The 20,691-nt window shown below is 37.7% G+C and overlaps 1 protein-coding gene and 2 pseudogenes across 1 annotated transcript in view; all 3 read left to right on the plus strand.

Moving 5' to 3' along the window:
* CYB5A (cytochrome b5 type A) overlaps nucleotides 1–20,691 on the plus strand; it is a 43,832-nt gene continuing 23,141 nt past the window's right edge. The window contains exon 1 of the mRNA XM_074273907.1: nucleotides 1–658. Coding sequence (XP_074130008.1) covers nucleotides 530–658 — 129 coding nt within the window. The 5' untranslated portion in view covers nucleotides 1–529. The remainder of the gene's footprint in view (nucleotides 659–20,691) is intronic.
* LOC141552202 (cap-specific mRNA (nucleoside-2'-O-)-methyltransferase 1-like) lies at nucleotides 13,796–15,614 on the plus strand (annotated as a pseudogene).
* LOC141552203 (cap-specific mRNA (nucleoside-2'-O-)-methyltransferase 1 pseudogene) lies at nucleotides 15,606–16,378 on the plus strand (annotated as a pseudogene).

Below are 20,691 nucleotides of genomic sequence, written 5' to 3' on the forward strand. Positions count from 1 at the left end.
GAGAACCCCTACTTCAAGGGAAACAGCAGGCTTTCTTTCGTGGCAGGCCCAAAACTCCGCTTCCCTCTCCGACATCCAGGCCTTGCCCAATCTTCGCCTCTTCCAACCCAGAGATTGCTGAGGATCCTTCCAGGCATCACTTCTACAAACCTTTGACCTTTTTCGGCCCCTCCGCCCTCTACAAACCAATCGCGTGCACTTTCAACGTCGCCCGAAGATAAGGCCCGGGCTGGCCTCTCTCTCGTCTTCTGTTTACCAGAAGAGCATCTCTCTCAGCCAATTAACGACCAGCGCGCGAGAGTGGGACGAACTCATACGGAAGAGTGGGCGTGCCTTAACGTGAGTGACAGGGCCCACGGCCAACCGAAGCCCTTTGTCCTCTTCCGTCTCCACCACCCCATTTTTTCGGGGACCCACCCCTTTCAGACCTGGGGTGTTGGTGTAAGAAATGTCCAGTGTCATAATTGCTTGAGCCACCGGCGGGTCTCCTACTCTCGTGAAAAGCTGCAGATTCTCCTCGTGGGCCGCGATGGCAGAACAATCGGACGAGAAGGTGAAGTACTACACGCTGGAGGAGATCCAGAAGCACAACCACAGCAAGAGCACCTGGCTCATCTTGCACTACAAAGTCTACGATTTGACCAAATTCCTGGAGGAGGTGAGCTGCCCTGGGGGTTCGGGGTCCCCGCCGAGCAGCGCGGCGGGGGCCTGCCGCGGGGGCAACCCTCTGTGTTTGGCCGGGGTCGGGAATCCCAACCTGAGAGGTCCTCTCGTGACTCTTGCCCTGGGTTCCCATTGTCAATGAGACGAAATCGGGGGCGGTGGGACGCGCTCTGGGATTGCAAAATAGTGGCACTCCATTCCCGTGAGATTTCCACGGCTTCCGTAGCTGAGTTTTGAAATAGCTTGTATGTCCTTGGCAAAGATCGGGACCCGCTGGGTGGGAGCGCACCACCCAGAAACTTGCTAAACCTGTCGTCGTGCGGTTTGGGGCTTTGTTTTTTGCACCTTTTCCATTAGTGTTTAATTTGGAAGCAAACAAACACTCCCCGGTGTTGTCTGCCTGGTAAAGAGTACGACCGATTTAGGGACACTTAAAAGGGGCGAGATGGGCGTCGTCTTATCCCGAGAGTTTGCTCTCTGCTGTGTCCGGGGCTCGTGGTTATCAGCATCGCCCTCCGGGGGGCGTAGTTTGAGAACCCCTGTTCCCGAGCTTGGGAAAGGAGGGAGGTGAAGGGAACCTACCGCTCGTTGCAAAGATGAGAATGCGTCATTAAGGGAGTAAGTTGTACATTTACTAAAAGTTATGTTTATAGAAGGTAGAGTGTAACTTCCAAAAGGACAGGGTTCTAATCTTAAATCTTTATAATCTGTACCCTATACCCTATGTAATCTGTACCTGTACATGCTATAAACTGCCTCGTTAATGTTATTAACCAGCTAATTTTGAGGCCTTTTCTGGCAAACAATAGTAATAACTGGTGTTTCTACAAAAGCCCTTTACATTTTTGTTAGGCCATCCATACAACTTTTGAGTCAGATGTCATCTTTGTAACGGACGAGGAAACAAGGCTAGAATGGTCTCACTGGGTTTCTCAGGCATCTAAGCAGGACTAGAATTCAGTTCTTCCTGACTCCAAATGTAGCACAGTCCATTTGGCCACAGTATCTTCTAACTTTGAAGGTGTTAATTGCTGATGGGAGTTTTTGTCTTGTAGTAAAATTCATTGATACTGATGTGTACATTTTAAATATCCCTGTAAATTAAACCGCACGCAGAAACCTTGAATGAGCACATGCTGGTGCAGCTATTTATTTGCTTAATTTAGAAAAGTAAATAACCTAGCCTTTTTTTTTTTTCATTAATTATAAACTTAATTTATAAAGAAAGAATGTTTTGTACCCTCATGTTCAATAGTGAGTTTGACATTCACTAGTAAACTTTTTTATTGCATAGAATGTTTATTTCAGCATCTGATGTGATGGTGAAATAAAACGTGTCCTGATTTAATTAAAAATAGTTTGCAAGAAGCAATTTAGGTTTGAGATGTCCTTTTCTACAGGCAATGAAGAGGAACCATCTTTAGTCAAATACCCAGGTTTCTTCAATAATGATAATAGAATTCATAGAGAACTTTTAAAATTTGAAAAGCACTTTAATATATTAACTCCTTTCCCTCCCTCAGAACAATTTAGTGAGGGAGCTGCCTTTGTTACATTTGAAAGATGAGAAGATAAGGAATAATAGGTCTATAAGGGATTTGCTAAGAATCATGCAACTGGGTAATAAATATCTGGGGCAAGCTAGCCCTGAGGTCTTCCAGACTCCAGGTTCAAAAATCTTATCTGCTGCCACTTTGCTTAAAATTTACATAAGAGCCATGGAATTGTTATTATTCTCAAAGTTAGAGGACTATGTACCTTAACTGCCCAAATCCCTATTTGCAATAATCTCTTTTTTTTCTTTTCTAAGCATTTGTAGTGTTTAGGTTTTGGTTTTATTTTCTTAAAGTTAGTTTTCTTTTTAATTTTGTTTAAATATATTACAGGGAATTTTTTTTTAAGTTTAGATATGTATTGTTATTTTTCTGGTGAATTTGGAACATATAACCTTTAAAGTTTACAAAATGCTATCTGTTAACTCATTTGATCCCCATAAAATCCTTGTGATAAAGGTGCTGTTATCCCATTTTACAGAAAAAAGAACTATAAAAGCAGAGGCTAAGTAAATTAACTTGTCCTGGGTCACACAACCAGTGAAAGTGTCTAACTCCTCTGATCTTTTGACCTGGACCTCATAGTGAATCTAAGGATAGAGTTAAATTCAGGAAAATCTGGATTTAAACTTTTCTTTTATTATTATCCCGTGACTATGGGGAAATCACTTAATTTCCCTGAGCTTCTTTTCTGTGAAATGAGGGGCTTGAAGTAGATGGGTCATGAGTTTTCTTCTAACCCCAAGTCTTGTGATTCCAAAAATGTAAATTTTATAAATTTCATTTATAAAAAGTCAGTTTACTCAAAATGAAATGAAAGTGTAAATTGACAGAAAATTCAGGTATAAACAGTTTCCCTTTAATTATGTAAAGAAAGTTCTAGGGCTTTTGTTCCCTGTATAACATATGAGATTTGTAAAATGATACTTACTTAAATTCTTCACAGATTTGTGATTTCAAACTTATGGATTCTCCTGGCAGCCAGGTGGCACAGTGGATAGAGCACCAGGAGGACCTGAGTTCAAATCTGGCCTCAGACACTTAATACTTCCTGGCTGTGTGACCCCGGGCAAGTCACTTAACCCCAGTTGCCTCAGCAGAAAAAAAAAAAAGAAAAAAGAAACATAAATTCTCCTGTTGCTATGTAAATGAAACTCCTGTGTTTCACCTGATGATGAGACTGTATATGGATAACAGGCACACATCACTGACCAGTGTTAAGTCATTCCAGCTAGATAATACCAGATTTTATGCTTTTCCTTCAAGAATTCAGGGTCATTTCATTCTACTTTGAGATCTCAAATCAGATATTTAGAGGAGAAAGAGATCTTAGTAATGATCTAGTCTAGTCCTCTAATTTTATACATGAAGAAGCAGACCCAGTAAAAGGAAGTGGTTTGACAAAGGTTACAATTTGGAATGCTTTCACTGACTGCCTCTGGTACCTGGACCTCCCCCTCCTGGCTTCCCTTCAAGTCTCAGCTAAGACCCTGACTTCTATGGAAGGAATCCTCAACCTTTCTTCCTTCATTTTGGTGCCTTCTCTCTTAGTTGTTTGCAGGTTGTCTTACCCATTAATATGTGTTTCCTGAGAGCAGGGCCTCTTATTTACCTTTTGTATTCTTGTTGCTTAGTACAATGCCTGGCACGTACTTGGTAGGCTCTGAAGAAATGTTTGACTATGTGAGTAAAGTTCTTTAGATTCCAAAGCCAGTGTTCTTTCTGCTGTACAATTAATAGATTAAAGGGATTATTTTAAATTCTATATCACCGAAATCCTCTTGCTGCCATAACAAACCTACCATATTTTTCTTTTCTAAAAACTTTACCATTTCTTTTCAGGAGAAATTACTCAAAGGGAGGTAACAAAGGGAAGAAAACAAAGACCTCCTTTAAATGTCATCACAATCTATTTGTTTAAATAGTAGAACCCCCTCTTGGTCTCAGAATTGTTTCTCTAACACAGGTTAATGTAAAGTAACATTTATAGGAATTTTCAAACAGAAAATGTCGTGATATTGTAATGTAATATAATAAAACAATAGACTAGACTAGTAACCAAAAATGGCATTAAGTCAGTCCCTTTTTTGCCTACTCATTTCAAGGATTCTCCCAAAGTCATCAAAGAAATCTTGTGCAATATTCTAATCATTTTAGAGGGAGGTATGAAATTATATCCTTTATGTTGTAACTCATCCATTCAGGAAGTAGAGAAGGCCATGATCTTAACTAGACAAGACTTTTTCTTTTGGTTCTAAGATTGGATACTACCATTAATCCATTTTCAGCTAGGTGGCTCTGGATAGAGTACTGGAATCAATCAAGAATATATTGAGTTCAATATAGTCTCAGATTAGCTGATAGATTGATTCTAGGCAAATCAGTTGACTACTGTTTGCCTCAGTTTCCTCATCTGTAAAATGAGGATAATGATAGTGCCTGATTCTCAAGGTGGTTATGAAGAACAAATGGGATAATAATTGCAGAGGACATAGCACAGTGCCTGGCATATTGTTAAATGCTATATAAATGTTAGTTGCTACTATTATTAAATATTCTAGGAACTTTAGCCTTTGTTCTTGACCTTTTATATACCTAAGGGGAAAGGTTAGGAAAGGACTTTAAACTTGAGAAATATTTTTATTTCTTACTGTTTTCAGTTAAACTTTAAAAGGAAGTTTTAAATCAACTTACACAATTTTCTATTCATTTTTCATAATCTCTCTTATACTCTTCTCTTACCTACCTCTTACTCATTTTGCAGGCCCCACCACAAGTGCAAACATAGGCTGTTAGAATTGTAAGGACCCTTGAAGATCATCCGATCTCAAAATCTCTTGCTTCAGATGGGGAAACTGACACCTAAAGAAACAAACCTAAGCAGTTAGTGAAGAGTCAAGGCTGGAAGCCAAGACTTACTTCTCAACCCCATATATATTGTTCTTCACAAAACTTCCAACCATTCTGGTCCATGCCAACGTATGTACTCTTCTTTGGTGTTTATCTTGGTGGTATGATTAATCTAGGTTTGGAATTCATATTTCAATAAGCATAGTCTTAAAGAAGGTGAGTACAAGTTTATTGCTGCTCAGAACCTTGATTTAAGTAACATATAAGGAAAGAGTAAACTCATAGCATTAAAGTAACATGCAGTTAAGAAGCACAGTGGCCACAATATATATCATCACCACTCTAGGAAGCACCAACATCTGAATTTCTTGGCTCTGAAGAAGGTCACAGCTATTCAGATCTTGAGTGAGAGCCATTGCTAGGCAAACTGTCCAAGTACTTCCTATCCAAAGTCCCTTTCCACTAAGAGGTTTTTATAGGCTGAGAACAAAGAAGGGACTATACTAAGTATTCTCACTTGATATATGTAACTCTTGAGATGGAGCAGCCTCCCAGGTATAGGATGCTCCATCACAAGAGGCTCACCAAAAAGAATATTTGTTTATTCCTTTAAGGGGATTATGTTTATTCCAGAAACTGGCCAGGTTTCTTGGGGGGTAAACATAGGCCTGCAATAAAGGATACTCATTAATTAATGCACAAGAAAGGATGGCCTTCCAACTTCTTTGTACTTTCCTGGTATTCCATCAGATAACTGCAAACACGTTCTCATGTTCTCAGCAAAGTAAAAGGTACACAAAAGACATGACCAAGAACCACTTCAGATTCCTTATTTATTAGGGTTCCTTATAGTAGCCATTTCTGCTTATGAGACAAATTTAAAACATATCCTTTTTGAAATTCACTAGAACTCAGCACTTGATCCTTTTAGAATACATGTGTATAAAGAACTTCTCCCATGTAGTAGTATAGCCACAGTCAGGAGTGGGTTAAAGAGATAACAGGCAATATTCAACAGTACACACAATAGGAAGTCACCAAGCTTTAAAAAAGTTAGGTAACAGGATCATAGCAACAAAATAGATAACTTTAGTAATGTCAGAAAGGATAAATCAGACACAGGGCTAGAAGAAAGGAAGTCCAAAGAAGAGCTAATACTGATCAAAGCAAGAAATAGAAGTACATGATAACAAAGGAGGGAAGTCATTCATGCCCAAAGAAAAATTCAAAAATCCAAAGAAATGACAAGCAAGACTAGGATAAACCAAACATTACTCAGTTTCCAGGCAGGAGATGCCCAATAAACTCTGTGGCTATGTCATATAGGTTTCTTTTTTTTTTTTTTTTTTAAGAAGAAAAAAAGCAGAAATTTGAGAGAAGCAGTGCCTGTTTATAATAACACTTTAAATAGCATCAAGGTTTTGATTACTCATGGATGCTTAATGTACAAGAAGATTATAAGCTTTATTGTATAAATATTTCATGTTTGAACTTAAAGACGTGAAATTGAATCTAGTTTTCTTTATTTTATGCTTGTGAAACTTAGTTGTTTCCTATATCTAATTACATAGTTATTTGAGCTAATAACTGCAGGATTTTGAAGGATAATTACTTGAAATGAAAGCTTGGGTTATTATTCAGGTCAAAAAACCCCAATTGATTGTGTTTAGTTTTTCTCTTCACTGTAAGTTTACATGGTAACATTTGTGTAATTCTGAGAAATTAAAAAAAAAAAAAAAAAGAACAGCACATAATAATAATAGCAGTCAGCATTTATTTGCATCTATAGGTGTCAGGCATTGTGCTAATTGCTTTACAATATCCCATTTGATTATGAAATGTGGTGGGTATGTCAACTTTTTACTTTTGATTCTGATATTTCCCACCCTTGTGTAGCATTGGGCAAGTTGCTTAATGTTCCTGCATTTTCATTTTCCTCATCTGTAAAGTGAGGGTATTGGATTCATTGGCCTTGGGGACTCTTTTGCTGTAAATCTGTCAATTGCTTGAATTATAAACAAGATTTTTGCCTTTAGAATATAAGACCTGTTTTCTCATCTATTTGTAAAAACTAGAAAGGCATTTTCTAAAAAAAGGAAAAAATTTCCTTTAGGGATTTTTGTCTCCAGCTTGTTGGACATTGAACTTTGATCCAAGTTGAGAGTTGTATTCAGTCATTTCTCTGGGTGTTAAAAGCAGTATTTTTTCCTCCTACTTTCTATCCTCTTTGATCTCCCTTTTCACTTTACCTCTTCTTCCTCCTTCCTTCCTTTGTGTCATAATTTGTTCTTTTCTTTCTCTCCTACCTTTTTCTTCCTCCATTTTGGTAATAGCTATTTTTATATTTGTACTGTTGAAGTTTTGCTTTATTTCTTTATTTTGTGGCTATTCATATTGTATAGAAACAGAGATCAGACACTAAACATGATTGGTGCAGTTCACTATATAATTTACTACAGGGGCATCTGGGAAATTTTAAGATTTTAGGATTCAGTTAACTTTATTTCATAATAGCTTTTGGTCTATTTTAATGCCTTAGAGTTAGGTTTTGTTTCTATTTTCTGCTAAAACTGCTGTCAGAAGTCATAAATGACTTCTTTTGTTGGTATGGCATTTGGTTTTCTGCATCTCCTCAGTTATTGAAATGGGCTCTCTCTGCTTTAGCTACTGCCTTCTCATATCTGGAATCTTTTTTTTTTTTTTTTTTTTTTTTTTGCAGAAACTTCAAGCTTTCTTTGAGGTTTCTCTGCTTACATCATTAGATACAGGAAGCTAATTGGTCATGCCTACCGGAGACTTCTCTCTTATCCATAAAATACCCAGGTTTTTTCTATGTTTCTGAACTGTCCCAGTACATGGACTAATATGGGCCTGGGGTCTCTACCAATGAATCAGGAAAGACATCAAAATTAATGTACATTGTTCTCGAACTGGGGAGAGAGTGAGGGAAAAAATTGCATGGATGATCTGACCAAGCCAGTTACCAGTTAGGAGAAAGGAGTGAGTATCAGAATAGGAGATTATACTTTCTTTATTCACAGAGGGCAGAATTAGCAGCTTTGGCTGCAGCTGCAAAGAGGCAAATTAAGGGAAAAAAAAAAAATTCTAACAATTGGAGTTATCCAACAGTAGAAAGAACTGCTTTCTTAGGTAGTATATTTCCCTTTTGAACAAAGGTTGGCTGACAGCTGTTTTTTTTGTTTGTTTTGTTTTGTTTTGTTTTGTTTTTGTTTTTGTTTTTGTTTTTTTTTTATTAATGTTGTAGAATGGATTTTTGAACTATCTGGCTATGAGATTCTTTATAACTGATTTTATGTATGTTCCTTATTGACATAACTATTTTTGCTATTTCTACTTAATCTTGACATTTTCATTCCATTCCTTTAGGGATTATCTTTAGGCATATTACTTTCTAAGTCTTCCATCTCCTGTGTTGACCTTGTTCTGAGAACTGGATTCATCTTCATTTGGATGTTTTTATGGCATCTCAGATAAACAACACATTTCTGAAACCTGGATTATTTTCCTAAAATGCTACTCTTGACTTTTTAGTCACCTATTTTTGAAACCTGAATTTTATACTTCACTTCTATGACAGTTCACAAGTTCTGCTGATTCTCTCTGGTATATCTCCTGTATGTGCCCCCTTGCTACTAGCTTTAGTTCTCCTACTACTATCATAACACTGTAAGCATCTATTATTATTATCTACCTAGACAACAGGTGTAGCCTTTGAACAGGAATTCTTGCCTTTCTATCCCCCAAGATTTCCAAGCATTTAATAAGCCAAAACTGAAGTACAAAGACAAAACTAAAACAAACAGCCTATTCCTCATTTTTCCTGTCAATTGCAAACTTACATTTCTCATGTATACAGTCTGGTCATGTCACTCTTCTGCTCACAGGTCTTTTTCAGATAAAGTTCAAATTCCTTTGCTTGACTTTCCAACACTATCTTATACTTCACATACTCTTCACATATCTCTCAATTGATTTGATTTTCACTTTACCCCTTGAAGTAGTTGTGATTATTATCCCCTTTTTATGGATAAGGAAACTGACCCTGAGAAGAGTATTTTGCTCAGGGTAACAAAGTATCTGAATAAGATTTGAACTCAGATCTTTTTGAGTCCAAGTCCAGCACTTTCTTCACTATGAACAGGCAGGCTTTTGCAGATGATATTCTATTTTCTCACACACACAATTGATTGAAAATAAGGTAAAACAAATTCCAATTGCAATTATTACTATAAAAATTTGAGTTGGTAGGAAAAATACTTAAGTAAAAGTTCCTTTTAAAAAATGTGCATTCCTTGCTGTATGAAGATGTATTCTGATGGAAGTGGATATCTTCAACATAAAGAAGATCCAACTCACTTCCAGTTGATCAATGATGGACAGAAACAACTACACCCAGAGAAGGAACACTGGGAAGTGAATGTAAATTGTTAGCACTACTGTCTATCTACCCAGGCTACTTATACCTTCAGAATCTAATACTTAATGTGCAACAAGAAAATGGGATTTACACACATATATTGTATCTGGGTTATATTGTAACATATGTATATGGGATTGCCTATCATCTAGGGGAGGGGGTGGAGGGAGGGAGGGGATAATTTGGAAAAATGAATACAAGGGATAATGTTATTTTTAAAAAATTACTCATGCATATATACTGTCAAAAATTATAAGTAAAATGTAAAAAAAAAATGTGCATTCCTAATTTGTCAAAGTTGTATAAGAGTTTCCCAAAAACAGAGTAGAAGTAATTTTGGTTGATTAAAGCTCTAATTAATATTTAACGAATGATAAAGCAATCAATGTCCTACTATGTTGTTAAGAACTATGCTTGTGGCTGGAGATAGAAAGGCAAAAATGAAATAGTTCTTGCCTTCTAGAAGATATATTCTGTAAATACATTTGTATTTATTTATACAGTCATGGAGAAGGTCAAATATAGATTCCAATCTGTAATTGGAGTCTATATGGAGATTATAATCCCACAAATGGTGGCGTTCTCTAGAGGTTTTTGTTTGTGATGACATGGTGTTTTCAAAAAAGTTCCTGAATACTGCATAACATTGCCATTGAGATTTTATAATCACTTTAAAAAGTTTGACTTAACTATCTACTCAAGAAAAACAAAGTGAATTATAATTTTCATTCCCTATACTGGGAATTGGGAAATGATTTTATTAATATAAGAAACTTCCTCGACCAGTACAGATTCCAGCTTCATCTTTGAAACAAAGGCCCTTTTCCACAATATTAATCCTCTAGTTGTATGCCTGAAAGTCATGAATGTCTCTGGAGAATGAAAACTGAAGGAAATAGAGAAATGCATGATGGATATGAATAATTTCCAACACATTAAGTAATGAGAAAGTGCTATGAAAACTATTATGTCAGAGTTGTAGTACCAGAAAAGATGTAATATGGTGAGAACAAAGAAAAATAGTTTAAATGGTCCATTGCTACACGTACAACATTAAGAGATATAGAAAAAAACATTCATCATCTTTGATGAATATCCTAATGAATATTTGTGGTAGGGAATCTACAGAAATTGCAGAAGATAATGGGGGAATTGCACTCTTTATTATTGGAAGAAGTGACTGGATCAGTTATATGAAGATGTACCAAAATACTGAAAATTGATTGTCATAGACTTAATAGCTTTTAAAGCTAAAAAGGATAACAAAAATCATCTAATTCAGCTTCCACATTTACAGGACTTGGCCCAAGGTTAGAGTACAAAATAATAGGGGGTTAATTGGGTACTATGGGCTTCCTGAGTCTAAGCCTGCTACTCTTGCCTCTGCATCCTATTTGTTGAATGGGAATAAATCTCCAGAATCATGAAGCCATGTGAAAATAGGAAAAAATATACATTTTTATACATATACTTTGTAATATTGTCAAACACCTATCAATCAGTAGATAAATGAGCATTTATTGATGAGCTTATTATGTGCTAGTGCCAGCCTATTATATGGGGATAAAACAATGAAAGATTTTGCATTCTGGAAGTTTTTACTGTATTGGGAAAGACAGTATATACATATACATATAGAGAATATACAAAATAAATATAAGTGTCAGATAGGTGGGAAGGACAAGCATCAGAAAAGACTGTGGAGAATGTTTTATCTGAACTGAATCTTGAAGGAAGGAAGGAATTCTATGAGATGGAGGAGAGCTACTATAAAGTCAATAGATTGGAAATGCAGTGAACTGTTTATTAGTGAAGAACAGAGAAAGCTATATAGATTATGGGAAGGAGAATAATGTTTAAAAAGAGTGGAATAGAAGATTGGGGTCAGGCTGTGAAGGACTTTAAAAATTAAATAGAAGTTTAGATTTTTTTTTTCAAGGCAAATGAGAAACTATTGTAGCTTTATTGAGGAGAGAAGTGACATGGTTAGATATACATATAAAGAAAATCACTTTGGCAGCTGTAGGGAGCATGGGATAAGGCAGGAAAACCAAATTGGTGCCCAAGGAATTAATCAGGACTTCTTAAATTTTATCCACTCCTGATTTCTTTTCACCCAAGAAATTTTTCATACAAATTAAACATTTACTAATAATCATAACTTTGAGACCCCCACATTGTTATACAACCCATAGCTTAAGAAGCCTTGTTCTGTCTTCATGAGCATTCAATTTTATCTCAGAATGACCACTTTACTTTCTGGTCATCACCATGCTATGCAGTGAAGCTCTATACTCTTTCTTCTTCTCCTTCCCCACTTCTAAATTTTACTTTAAGAACAGTAATCATTGTCAGTCATTTGCTCTATGTTACCAGTCACCATTTCTTTTGATTTTCTTGTCCAAAATATACCCACTTCTCCCTGCATATTAGAGAGAAAGCTTCTTGAAGGCAAGGATATCTTACTTGTCTTTGTAGCCTTATTAGTGCAGTGCCTGAAAGCAGTAAGTGCTTAATAGTTTATCATTTATTCATTCATAACACTGCTGTGATGAACCTAGGAGATAGGGAGGATTGTGGTGACCTTTATTGAAACACAAAGTTTGATTGAGGGGAGGTTTTGTTGAGCATAAATTTTGAATTCAGTGGATGTTTGAGATGTTTATAAGACATCTAGTTTCCAATAACCATAGACAGCCATGTAAGACAAGATCTCAGGAAAGAACCTGGATATCGATATTTAGCTTTTGAAATCATCTGCCTAGATGATAGTCAAAACTATGAGGGTTGATGAGGCCAGCAACTGAGTGAATCTGAGAGAAAAGAGAAGAGGACCTAACAGATTCTTGTAGTACACTCCCATTTAGGAAATGTGATTTGACTGATGATCCAGCAAAGCAGATCATCAGATATGAAAAAAAGAGAACCAAGAGAGAATGGTGTCTTCCTGCCCTTAAGGAATTTACATTTTCTAATAGGGAATATGTCATTTTAAAGGAAGCTAGAGAAATACATGAGAGTGAGGGTGAGGTCACAGATACTGCCTCGTCAGGGTGGGAGGGAATTGGGTGGGGTGGGCTTTACCTTCTGGCTCACCATGCCTGCCTGCTGCTATCCTTTCTACTTCCTATTTTTCCTCCTCTCCTGGCCACCTTCCCCATTCAGGCTCTCCATACCTGTCCCTTCTGATCCTTCCTCCTCGTGGCCTCCACCCTCTCCTGATCTCTTTTCCCTTCTTGTCCGCTGCCTCTTCCACTTGCTTCCCCTTTCCCCTCCTGTACTTTTACCCCTGGTGACCTTCCTTCCCTCCTGTTACTTCTGGTTCTTTTCTTTTTGTCTTCCCTTATTTCCCTCCTTCATATTTCTCCTCTCTCCTTGCTTTCTCTTGCCCATTCTTTTCTCCAGTGTTGTATATTTAACTCTGCCTTCCCTTCATCGCCCTCCTTTGTTCCTGGAAGTACCTCTCTGTAAGGGCCCTTTAAATGGGCGGACACAGTGCATCGGGAGATTGAGGCCCAGAAGTAATTTCTGTGGATATTAGGACTGCCCTTGGGCGGGATCCTGGCCATATTGAGATAGTTTCGTAATGGGTGACTCTCTCGCTGATTGGCTGTGTGTGTGACCTCACAGGCCCTATGTAAGCCCACTGCAGGCAGCAACCGCCCTCTTTAACCTCATGCTGTTCACCCTGGCTCCTAGCCTGGGTGGCCAAGCCAAGATGGGTAGCCGAAAGAGGTAAGGATTTTGGTAGTGAACACGTGGGTCTTCTGACCAGGTGTTCACTTGGGAACCAACAAGTCAGGGCATCAGCTAGGGCATTATGTGAGTAGGTATAATAAAGGCTTTTAAGATTACACGTGGCTGTTCTTGAGTGCGCTACCGGTTACTAAGCTATAGATTCAAGAGATTGTGGCCAGAGACCTTAGAAGGCCTCAGAGGAGGCGAGCCGGGTAGAGCTCACACTGCAAAGGACAGTGGTCAAAGGTACTCTGGTGGGTCTAGGACAGACTAGTAATTGTAACTGCCAGGAGAGCACGTTACACCTCTCTTCACCCCTTGCCTTCACATTTGATGCTCTGCTTTGGAGATTGGAAAAGCATCTTTTTTTTTTTTTTTCCCCCTTTTCCACATTGGTAGGTGGGTGGGAAAGGAGTTGGGAAATATGGTCTAAGTGAAAACTTCAGGTTTTCCAAAGGAGATGGTTTTGAGCATTTCATTAAGGAAGCTAGAATTAAGAGCTCCTTTTTTCCACTCAGTGATAGTGAAGAGAGGGAGAGCTCAGCAGCACTGAGAAGAAGTAGAAGCAAAGAGCCGCAGTTCCATATCTGATGAGAAACCCTTTGCTTTTTGGCAGTCATGGCCCACACATAGGTCCTGTACCTTCAGTAGTGACTTCAAAGCTGTTATTCCATATGTTAGTTTATCCCAGAAGATGATGGCAAACATGGGCTTCTAGGAAGGCGAAAGTATAGGCAAACATATCCAGCATCAGAAAGTCATTGTTGAAGCCTTTGATCAGAAAGACTGAAGCAGTTTAGGGCTCATACTAAAGGGTTTTGACCAGGAACTCAGTGTGGACTAGCAAGATGAGTCAGAGCCAAGTGTTTCTGAACAGGTGTCATGGTTCCCAGAGTATACAGTGAATTCTTGATGTCGAGGAGATAAGTGATGACTATGGGAAAAAGGAAGATGATAATTTAAGATGAAACTGAGTTTTGTGGAGAAGAGTTTCCACACAATATTTTGAAATGCAAAAATGTGTTTGACATTTTGGGTGGATGGAGAGATGTGTTAAGCTAAACCAGGTTCATTCCCTATGAAATCATTCAGGGAGTCTTCTTCCTACATAGAGCAGCAATGAACATGGCCAAAATTGACTTTGTATTTTGTTATATGTATATGAAGGACTCAGGGAACCCTTTGTTGAAGGACTGGGGTCCAAAGCTCCTGTACTTTGCTGATCTATAAATAGGTCCTGGCTGTGCTTTGGAGGAAGAAGTAGTAGGCAAAGAACTTTTGAAAGGGTCCAATGATTTCAAGCTGGAGGATATCTATGGAGTTCTTCGAACTCTGTTATGGTGAGTGTGGGGAAAAGGATAGAGATATCACCTGACCAAAGAATATCACAGCTTTTTGCAATTTTGTTCTAGATAATACCAATTACAAGGGTGCATACTTTGTGATGGATGATGATGGCTTTTTTATGGGGAAGCAAGAAAACCTGGAGGAAATTCTCTCTTTTAAAAAATTAATTAGTTAAATTAATTTTTACAAAAATGTTATGCATAGGTAATTTTTCAGCATTGACAATTGCAAAACCTTTTGTTCCAACTTTAACCCCTCCTTCCCCCTATCCTTTCCCCTCACCCCTTCCCCCATATGGCAGGTTGACCAATACATGTTAAATATGTAAAAGTATAAGTTAAATACAATATATATATACATGTCCAAACAGTTATTTTGCTGTACAAAAAGAATCAGACTTTAAACAGTGTACAATTAGCCTGTGAAGGAAATAAAAAATGTAGGCAGACAAAGATAGAGGGATTGGAATTCTATGTAGTGGTTCATAGTCAACTCCCAGAGTTCTTTCGCTGGGTGTAGCTGGTTCAGTTCATTACTGCTCTATTGGAACTGATTTGTTTCATCTTATTGTTGAAGAGGGCCACGTCCATCAGAATTGATCATCATATAGTATTGTTGTTGAAGTATATAATGATCTCCTGGTCCTGCTCATTTCATCATCAGTTCATGGAAGTCTTTCTCAAGACCTTTCTCAAATCATCCTGTTGGTCATTTCTTACAGAACAATAATATTTCATAACATTCATATACCTCAGTTTATTCAGCCAATCTCCAATTGATGGGCATTCAGTTCCTTGCCACTACAAAGAGGGCTGCCACAAACATTCTTGTGCATATAGGTCCCTTGTCCTTCTTTAAAATATCTTTGGGATATAAGCCCAGTAGTAACACTGCTGGGTCAAAGGGTATACACAGTTTGATAACTCTTGGAACTCATAGTTCCAAATTGTTCTCCAGAATGGCTGGATATATTCACAATTCCACCAACAATGTATCAGTGTCCCAGTTAGGAAATTCTCAATAAGCAACTATTGCTATTTCTCACAGGGCTGTGTGCTATCTGCAAAGAAGGCCATTTTATTTGTAAAACTTTTGATTTGTTCATACTGTTCAATGTGGGGCTCTTCTATCTGCTGTAATCTGCTTTAAGCATGTGCCTTTTTGAGTCTGTCACTAACCTGCCTGCCAAATCAGAGAGGCAGGTGACGTGGAAGAGCTTGAAGTCTGGGATTGATGATGTGTGGGAATACCTTTTCAAGGTAAACATCAGCTTCAGAAGACTGACCTGGATGTCAACTTTGTGGAACCCTTAGACATGATCAGGGGAGACCCTGGATTTACTGACTACATGATCCAATCAATGTGAGCCACTGCAGCCTGCAGATCAAACCCCTGGCCAAAATGTATGCCTTTGTCTAAGACAACTCTTAGTGAACCATGCCAGGCAGAAATCAGCTCAGGAGGATTCCAGATCAAGACAAAGTTGTCCTTTTTTCTTCAAATCCAGAGTCTAAGTTCTTTGATTTGAAAAAGACACTGCTATTGATATTTTCAGCTGTAAACCTGCTCCACTCAACTCCCAAACCCTGGATAAAATATGCTGTGTTCTGGACTATGACTACATGGTATTGCAGAGTGAACAGAAGTTTCATTGGCTTAGGGAAAATCCCAGATCTGCTCATGTCAGACCACTAGACAAAACTACCTCAAGACCAAGCTGTTCTGGGACACTCTGCTCTCAGTGGATATTGTTCATGAACTGCACAGGCAAGGAGAAGCCTCAGTGTAAGATAAAGTACATTCCTTGGCATTCAGCTGTAGTGTTCCGATTGGTTTTCTGGAGGTCTCTGGACCAGCCTTTGTTTCAGCTGAGGGAATATTCAGAGACTGGACAATTTTGAGGTGTAGCTGAGCCACAGCATATTATGTGAGCCCTTGTTGATCTTCATTTATTTATTTTTTCCTCAATAGAATTTTATTTTTCCTGCCCAGATCCTGCTGGCCCCTTGTTTGGACTTTCCTGGGATTCCCTACCTTTCAGCCAAGTAGCTGAGCTATTCGAACAGGATGATGGGCAAAGGAAGAAAGACTTCCTAACTGTTGGACATTTTGGTCCTTATATCTATCCCTTGCCCTTGAAAGCCCCCCAGAACTTGATATATATATATATTTTTTTTTTTCTTTTCCCTGCTTTCCCCCCCCCCCCTATCTTAATATGAATGTCCATTGGAGAATCCAGAATTGGAGAATCTTTCTGGAATTGGCTCCTACCCCGTTTTTACTTCTGGTCTAAGCCTGAGTAGGACAAATAATTCTAAAAATTGAGGAAGCAACTGCCAAATGTTGCCCAGACATCTTGTCCAGAAAACAGTGGCCCTGCCTGTGTCCTGGAGGAGTTCTTTTATTGTAGGTGAAGGAATCAGTGTCCATGAGAGTCCCTTTGGGATCCTCTCTTTTCACAACATGAAACCTAGCATGGGGCTTGACTCAGATTTCTCTGTGTTGCCAAAGACCAGAGGATTTAAGTGGAGTTTCTCAGCCTTGACATCAATTCCTTTCCCTTTTTCCCCCAACAAAAGGCATCACTTGATTCTGTATTTTCTCTTATCTTATCTCTCCCATGCACATAGAGGGAGGGACCCTTGGTCTCGCGAGAAGGACGGAAGCTTATCTATGAACCCTTTGATGAGAAACACATCAGTGCTCCAAATTGATAATAGTTTCCTCTGCCTTCCCACTACCCGGTTTGGCACCTGTGTATGTCTCTTAGTGCCTCAAATCATTAAAGGAAGATATGTAAGGAGGGAAAATATGACAGGGATCTCTGGAAGGAAACTGCCTTTAACAGCAGTTCTTTGACTTCGCAGCAACATATTAAATGACTTGTCCAGGGTCACAACAAGCCAGTATGTATCAAAGCCTTAAACTCTTGTGTTTATGAGGTAGTTTGTTCTGTATGCTGCCTCTTGTTAATTAGTGACTTGAATATGATATTGGGATGAAGTGAATCTTTAATACCCTTCTGTAGTACAAGACTAGATCAAGGGATAGAAATAGAAAGTTTGGACTTTAAGATTCTTCAATACAATTTAAAAAAAAAACTTTAACCTAAAATAGATAGTAGTTGCTTGTAAATGCTAGCTATGCTAGTTAAACTAATATAACCTGGGAATTTGACTTTAGTGCTAAGACTTTTTAAATTCCCAGAAACAAAGATAAATGAATGAAAGAACTTATTATATTACAAAGATTGCTAAATGCTGAGAATACTAGTAGAAAAAGCAAGATTTCCATCTTTCAGGAAACTTACTCTCTAATTGGAATAGATACAAATAAAATACAATTTAGCTTCAAGATAAATGAAAAATATCTAAAGATCCTATGGATGTAGTATCTATGGTGTGGGATTGGATGATAAAGTGGTCTAGTTAGGATCTCAAGGCTCCTTCTCAAAAAGTCAGATGACAGTGCCTGAGGTCTAGACATAGAGAGAGGACTGATTAATGGAGAAATGGCTGAGCTGATGGAAAGGCCCATTTATCTTTTATTTCACCAGAAGGTTTAGAGTCAATGATTCTTATCTCATCTAACCTATATAAACGGGTTGTGGGCAGCCTTGAGGGATGGGATTAGGGTAAAGGAGTAAAGTAGAAAAATGAAAATCCTGTGGTTTCTGGTTTGTATTAAGTAGAATTAAGCATATGATTTGAATTGGATCATGTAGGTGCAGAGAAGTACAACTCAAATGTTTGACTCTCACTAGAGCTTACACAGTTGTGTCATCCATATGGTATCCCCTATCTATAGGTATAAGATGTTAAGCCCCTTTTCCTTCCTTTATATTCTCGTTTGATCACCTCATTAGCTCCCCATGTATTTAATTTTCATTTTATGGTGCTGATTTATGGATCTGTATACTTAGTCTGTACCCTAAGTTTCAGAAGTCTGCATCTTCTGATGCAGAATTATCTGCATCAGATAATTATCTGATTATAATTATCTATTGGACATTTCACATTGGATGTTCTAGAGGGTTCTCAAATTCAAACGGTTCTAAATTGAAATCATTATCCTACTCTCTCCAAACTTTCATCTTCCAATCTTTGCTATTTTTAAGACACCACTATTCTTCTAATGTCAGGTTTGTAATTTCAACATTATCTTCAATTCTTCACTCCATCTCTCATGTCCAAATAGTTGTCATATCTTGCTGTCTCTACATCCCTTGCATCTAGCCCATTTCCTCTATTCACACAGTCTCATATTTTCATCACCTTTTTCCAAGATCAGTGGAGCAGTCTCCTGATTGGTGTCTCTTCATTAAATCTCACTACTGCCTTTTAGCCTAAACTATTGCCTAAGTGTTTTTCCTTTAAGTGCAGATCTGTTCCGTGTCACTCTTATGCATTCAGTTCTATTATATGTCCCCATTGCCTCTAGGATAAGGTTAAAAACTCTGCTGTTTTAAAGCGCTTCACAGCCTGGCCCCATTCTATCCATTCAGCCTCATTGGGCATTTCTCTTGCTTCTATGCTCTGTGATTCAGCTAAATGGGCCTTTTTTGTGTTCCTCAGAAATGATAATCTATTTCCTATTTCTTTGCTTCTGGAATGCCCTCCTTTTTTGCCCAAAAGAATCCATTCAATCCATTTTTTTTTCAAGAAGCAGCTCAAGTATCATTTTCCACATGATTTTTTTCCCCTGATTTCCCCAACTATTAGTGCTGGTGCCTTCAAACAACTTTGTGAAAAATTACTTTGTATTTATTCTCTTTTCTTTAATATATTTGTTGTTTCTCCATTAAAATGGAAGTTGCTTCTGAATAATTATTTCATTCATTATATTTATTTATTTATACAATGCTTGGCACATAGTATGAGCTTATAATAAGTGCTTTTTGATTGATTTGGATTCCAAATTAATTTTTACCTGGAGAACACCCAGTCCTTTTCCTTCATCCTCTTCAAGCTAATTATTCCTCTTTTTCCATAACTTCCATATGGATTGTTTCTTTTACTATTCCTTTTCCTACTTCTTTCAGTCTTCCTTATCAACCAGAACCTTTGACCTTTAGGGATAATTATGTCATTTGTAGAACAGTTAGTTGGTTTTTTAAAAAAGAAAAACATTTCCAACGCACAAATGCTAAAGAATCCTGCTATTAATTAAGTTAATGAATGCTCTATCTCTTCATATCACACTTAATACTTCCTAGCTGTGTGGGTCCCTGAGCAAGTCACTTAACCCCAGCCTCAGAAAAAAAAAAAAAAAAAAAAAAAAGAATAGGGATTGAAAGAGAGGGCAGCTAGGTGGCGCAGTGGATAGAGCACCAGCCCTGAATTCAGGAGGACACAAGTTCAAATCTGGTCTCAGACACTTAACGCTGCCTAGCTGGGTGACCCTGGGCAAGTCACTTAACCCCAGCCTCATGGTTTATTGTGAAAGGTGTCTGCTTTTCATTTTCATCTAACTGTTTTTAATGCTATAATTTTTAATATTTTGGTCACATGATCATTTGGAACTTACTGTGTTATCTGATAATGTCAGATTAAAACTAAATTCTGCCAAACTGTTTTCCAGTTTCCTGTTTATATACTTGTTTTTTAAAAATTGTACAAATAAATGTGCTATAAATTCATTTGAGTCTTGATTACCTGTTAATCTGCTGATTTACTTTTTTTTTTTTTTTTAAACCAAAACCAAATCAGTTTTTATTAATTGTTTATATTGTGGTCTGAAATCTGATAATGTTGGATCGCCTTCAGTGCAAATAGAGATTTCTATACTTCCTTTTCCAGTTTTTTTTTCTTGTTGAAAATGCACTTCTTTTTTTATTTTATTAAACCTTTTTATTTTCAAAATTTATGAATGGATAATTTTTCAGCATTGACCCTCGCAAAACCTTGTGTTCCAAATTTTTCCTCCCTTCCCTCCATCCCCTCCCCAGATGGCAAGTAATCCAATATGTGTTAAACATGTGCAGTTCTTCTATAGATATTTCTACAATTATCATGCAACATAAGAAAAATTAGATAAAAAAAAATGAGAAAGAAAACAAAATGCAAGCAAACAAAAACAAAAAGAGTGAAAATGCTGTTTTGT

This window comes from Sminthopsis crassicaudata, chromosome 1 (assembly GCF_048593235.1).
Source record: "Sminthopsis crassicaudata isolate SCR6 chromosome 1, ASM4859323v1, whole genome shotgun sequence".
In the NCBI taxonomy this organism is placed as follows: Eukaryota; Metazoa; Chordata; class Mammalia; order Dasyuromorphia; family Dasyuridae; genus Sminthopsis; species Sminthopsis crassicaudata.